Genomic DNA, 6,047 nt, shown 5'->3' on the forward strand with positions numbered 1-6,047 from the left:
AGCCAAAAAGTAATGAAATATAATCTTAATTAAAAAAATTATTACTTATTTGACCTTATTTTTTTATGATAAATGCTTATAAAAGATTATCATTAAAGATAACATCTCAACCTATAGTCTTTTTTTATATTATTATTATTATTATTATTATTCATATCTATTTTATTGAGTTTAACATTAGAGATTTTTTCGTTATATCTTCTATTCAGGGCTCAAATATTATTTACAATAATAACTCCTCTTGTCATATTTGGCAACTCAATAGAAGAGTTTCTCACCCTCCAAATTCACTTGACACAAATATACGTATAATTTAAATGGCAGTAACATGAATTTATATATTATATAATTATAAATTATATAAATTGATAATAAAAATTTATATGTACAAATATGTTTCAATTTTTTTTTTAAAAAATGTTTCTTATGACGAATTCAAAAAAAAATGTTTTTTATTTTTATAATCCTAATAAAAATTTATACAATAAATTTTAATTTTTAAAAAATTAATGTATTTTTTCTTTTTAGAGTTGTGTTAGTATTATCATAAATCCAATAAATATTTTTGAATTTGATACTTCACCAATAAATGTGTTATACAAGTGTCGCATCTGATACACGGACATACCATTTAGTCTCATAGGTTCTGCATTTTGGTAAAAACAAAATATTTAAATTTCAATTTTTTTAAAAAATTTTCCCTCACACATTATACTTTGTCATAAAATAACTTAAATCATCTAGAGGGAAAAAAAGAACACTAAACTCAAATGAAGGAAATTTCAGCCATTCCTTATCTAAGAAAGTCCAAAAACATTAATTCCCGTGTATGGTAACGAAAAAAAAAACATGTCATGACAATTTGAGATCTACTCCTTTTATGTGTGTCTATCCGTCACCACCGAGTCACTTTTTGGTGCATGCGTGGGAAGTTGAGTGAGAAAACATGTTGTGTGGTTAACGAAAGAGTAGAAAGTAAAAAGGTACACACATAGACAGAATGAACACGAAAACCCTACAGAAACACCGACACACCCAAAGGCTCATGGGTTTCCTCCTAGTTTTGTTCCCAGAAGACACCACTCCCTCTCAATCTCCAACCATTGCTACCTTCACCAAAACCAAACTTCTCTCTTCTTCTTCTTCTTCCTCTTCTTCTTCTTCCAATGCCCTTCTCTCCAAAGCTCAATCCACACTCTCCATATGCCTCCTCCTCCTCCTCACCACCCTCCTCCTCTTCACCCTCTCCACATTCCAACCCTCCACCCCCCACCAACCCTCCCACCCCCACAACTCTTCGATTCATGCTGTTTCCCCCTTCTTTTCTCCTGCACTCCAACGCTTGGGCACCCTCTACCGCCGAGGCACCCGCGCCATGAACCACCTCCTCCTCTGCCACGTCTCCCAAGACACCCCCCTCCACCATCTCCGCCTCTTCCTACGACTCCTCCACCGCTCCGGCATCACCTCCAAATCCGACGTCGTTTTCATCTTCCCCACTTCCTCACCCTCCTTCGCCTCCCTTCTTCACGACGAGAACAACTCCTTCCTCTCCCTCGTTAACCTCCATGCCCACCTCAACTCCACTCGCCGAGGCCCACCCACCGACTCCTCCTTCGACGTCACTCGCTTCCTCAAGCCCCCCAGAAAAGGAGAGCCCCTCTGGGGCAGGAAAATTCGAAGCTTTTGCAATAGTTCCGACAGTGAGTCGACTCGGGCGAGTTACGGCTCGGTGCTGAGTTTCGACGCCAACGAACTCGACCCGGAGAATTCTCTCGCTGGCTTCCTCGACCGAGTTCCGCTCAGTTTACGACGCTGGGCTTGTTACCCCATGCTGCTGGGGCGGGTTAGGAGGAATTTCAAGCACGTGATGCTCGTGGACGTGAACAACGTGTTGATTTTCAACGACCCACTCGGGCGACTCAGGAATCGCAGTTCCGACTCGGTTGTCGTTTTCCCTAAACGTGGTAAGAACTCGGAGCGAACTCACTCTCATCGCCTTGTTAACTCGGCGGTTTTGATGGGTGGTGCCCGCGGGATTCGGCGCGTATCGCGCGCGATGCTGGTGGCGATTGTGCGAGCCGCTGTTCAGCACAAGAGGAAGAACTCGGTGTCGGACTCGGCGATTCTGAGTCAACTCGCTAGCAACGAGTTCGCGTTGAAGGACGTTGATTTGATCGTGGCAAGCGAGCCGTTACCGGAACCGAGTTCGCTCGCTTTTGGCGCGACGTCGTTTTCGAATTATTTGATAATTCAAGTAGGTGTGGGTAACTCTGACCTAAATTCTATTGTTAAGAACCAAATTTGTTCTTCTGTGATGGATTCTGTTGTTTATAGTGATTGTCAGCAAGTGGAAAAAACAGAAAAATAAAGACAAAATAGGAAAAATAAATTAAAAAATTCTTGTAATTTACTGAACTTGCTTTCAGAAAAGTACAGTAGTTTTATCACATAAATTTTTCCACCATCTCTCCTCTGTTATCATTTTTGTTGCTAGTTGTATAATTGTACATTTATTGAAGTTTCTTCAGGGACCACTGTTGAATTTGACCTTACAATAAACAACCTTGTAAGTTGTAGCTTCACTCATGTCCATGTTACACATTTTTTAAATTTTTTTATTACTCTATTAGTCAATTAAAATATAAAGATAAATTTTTTTTGTCTATAACATTGAGAATGGAATCAAAATTGTAAATTAATGGTACATAATTTCATGAATTTGACCCTAAAATAAACAATTTGTAATTTTGTATCATTTTAATTAAGATTGAACTAGAGACACATTAATAAATTTTTTTAATAATTTTCTCAGCTATGAGTTGTTTAACTAGTGTTGAAACATAATTATTAATTTTGTTGCTTATAATTTGCACCGCAATAAAGTTGGTAAAAGCGCTTATTTATGGATGAGAAATGTGAATGGAGGCGTTTGAAGAAGAAAAAATGGTTTGAGTGATTGAAAGAGTAGCTGTAAAGCGCGTTGATTGTGCCATGTGCTTCCAATCTTTATGCCTTCTCTGTTCATTATAACAGTTAAAATTATTGTTTGGTTCTGAAGTTTTCGAATTCCAGCTTTATAAACCATAAAAGCCACCCAAACGCGCTTCACCCTGCATTGCTTCGAGGTGTAAAAACAATCTTTTTTTTTTGTTTAGTTTAAGGAGAAAAGGTTATGGATTAATGCATTCTTAAGTTGATTAAGAACTGAAAGCAATATTTTTTGGTTTAGTTGAGTGAGAAAAGGTTATGGATTAATGCATTCTTAAGTTGATTAAGAACTGTTTTGTGTTTTTCTGTTCCTTTCATTTTCTTTATTCACTTGAGGAACTACAAGAACGTAACATGTTTGTTTGTTTTCTAACACTTTGTATTTTATTTTAAAAAATAATAAAATTACTTAGATTGAATGAAAAAAGAAATAGGATTAGGAGAATTCTATTTTTTCTATTTGGTTCGAACTCTTGTGAAATATTCTTATTGGAATATAAAATGTTAATGAATGAGTAATGAGTTATAAACTTTGAAGAGATAATCAAGCTATAAACTTCTAAGAGATAAGTTTTGGCAGATGAAATGAGGGTCTATTGATAATATTGATGAATGTAAAGAATTAGTATGAGTTGAGATGTAACTCCCCTTTCTAATGATATTTTTATAACCATGTAATAAGGTAAAATATTGATAAGATAAGAAAAGATTGAAAAAATATTGTTCCATTTGGGATATATGGTTGTTTTGTTACATAATAAGACAATGACAAAGTTATAATAAATAACATATGTTTTTGACAATAAGTGTATCAACTGACTTTGATAGATAATTAATTATTAGATCTGAACATAGATAGTGGATAGATACACAAATTCCTGAGACTTCAAATATGAATATTTTTTGTTGTTGAGTAGGTAGACAATTTCATTAGTTTCTAATATTAGTATATTTTGAACATAATTTTGTTTTATATTTGAACAATTATAGTTACTTTATGATATATTTTTAATAATTTTCTTTTTTAATTTTTTATTATGATTTTACTTTTGTGTTATTTTTTTTTTATATTTTTAGGAAAATGAGAATGATATTCTACTTAATCAAAATTGGATCACTTAAGAAAAAAAAATAAGAAAGCTCATGGATACATAAAGTAAGAGAGCTCATAGATGCATAAGAACTCTCACTCAAGTGAAAAACTTACTCTATAGAGCAAATATTCAAGTTGCTTTATGTGTATATTTTGTTGTTATTCCTACTTGACTTAAGAGAGTGGATCGTGAAAAAAAAATTAACTCTAACTATTATAAGTTTATGGCTAGTTTCTTCTAGAGAAACTTTTACCATAATAATAGTTAAATCTTATAAGAAAATTTTATTTTCGTAGTATTATTCATAGTTTTTCAAAACTTAATCAAAGTGTAACAAAATCATTAGTATTTATAATATGTCTTACTGAATATTCTTATATTAAAACTCATAAATTTATCTTCAACATCATACAGATACATATATAATCACTACATATACAAACACTTTATATTTTATATATCTATATTAATATCCAATTAAAGTAAATATCAAAATTATTTTTTCTTATATGAATGTACTTAGCATACTTATTTACAAAATTTATTTATAGGCTTTAGAACTCTAAGCCTTTAATATCAAACTTTCAAACTTTACATTGATGACATGCTTTTCTCAACCAATAACATAAAAGAAAAAAAAATGAATTTTTATTAAAAAATGAACTACTATATAATCACTTTATCTTAGTTTTCACTTTGTTATATTCATGATTGTATTCTCTCCGCACAAAAGTGAACCGAATATATTTCTATTTTAGAGAAATTAAATTTCTGATTAAAAAAATCTATAACTTATTTATAATTTTTTTATCATTTATCCATTTTTTATCATTTATTCATTTAAAGTTCATATTCCCTTCTTATCACATTTTTGTACTACCAAAGTTTGAATCCAAAACTTTATTTAAAGATAAAATTCGATGATCTACTTATGTAGTATAAATTGATCATATGTATAATTAAGACAAAATTAATTTATAATATATAACTTGAGACATATATCATCATACAAATTAGTTTGAAATAATGAATTAAACTTAAATTTACATGTCAATTTAAAAGAATGAATTAAATTTAAATTTATTTTCTAATAACAAGATTGTGATAGGATTGTGTGCCTAGCATTCCATAGAATAGAAGGATGCATACTAATAAATTATGTCCATACTCTCCACATACTTTCATCTTCGACAACGACTTTAGATTTGCATGTGAGTTTGCATTGTTTCATTTAGGAGCAACCATGCAAGTGTATTATTGTCGTTTCTTTACCAACAAATGAAATCCTGCATTCTCCTATGCAACTATATTTTTATGGTTTAGGTCCTTCTTCAACTACTCAGGACCACACCAGCATCAAATAAATTAAATATTGACATTTTTTTTAAGGATAGTTTAAAACAAAGGTCAGATTTTTCTATAATTTTTTTGACAATGAATAACAGAATGCCATTTGAATATTTATTTGAATTCTTTTTGCAAAATTAGTGTAAAAGGGTTCTAAATTCATGGATCAGTTTGGTTTCTTACAGCAAAAGAGCACATGATAAATCACACGCATTGTTGTCTTCTACGCCAAAACCAGCCAAAAGGAATGATGAATGAGTTACATGTTAAGCATAATATATGATTTTCTTTTAAATTTTAGTAATATATGATTTTCTTTTAAATTTTAGTAACCAATTTTGAATTTTTAAACCAGTTTGCAGTTTGATCATTATTTATTTTGATGTTAGCACAAAAAATGAAGACCGTCAGGAGAAACTGCTGAAGATATGTATTGAATCCACTGATAAAGAATTACTTAACATTTAATAGCTTAGTTCATAAGACTAATCCATTTAATAAAAAAAAAAAATTAATGCCAATCCCAGGGATGTATAATTTACTTAGTAATAGAATGATGTCAATTTAAGCACTTTTTAATATACTTCTTTCAAAGTAGTAGTTTCAACCGCATTT

At 31.6% G+C, this 6,047-nt stretch overlaps 1 protein-coding gene across 1 annotated transcript; it reads left to right on the forward strand.

Annotated features, from left to right (window-relative positions):
* Positions 1-720: 720 nt before the first annotated feature.
* LOC137830565 (uncharacterized) lies at positions 721-2,467 on the forward strand. The gene has a single exon (XM_068637994.2). It carries the CDS (start codon positions 1,001-1,003, stop codon positions 2,369-2,371), a length of 1,371 nt encoding a protein of 456 aa, XP_068494095.2. The 5' UTR covers positions 721-1,000; the 3' UTR covers positions 2,372-2,467.
* The last annotated feature ends 3,580 nt before the right edge of the window (positions 2,468-6,047 follow it).

This window comes from Phaseolus vulgaris, chromosome 7 (genome assembly GCF_051622355.1).
Source record: "Phaseolus vulgaris cultivar YP4 chromosome 7, ASM5162235v1, whole genome shotgun sequence".
In the NCBI taxonomy this organism is placed as follows: domain Eukaryota; kingdom Viridiplantae; phylum Streptophyta; class Magnoliopsida; order Fabales; family Fabaceae; genus Phaseolus; species Phaseolus vulgaris.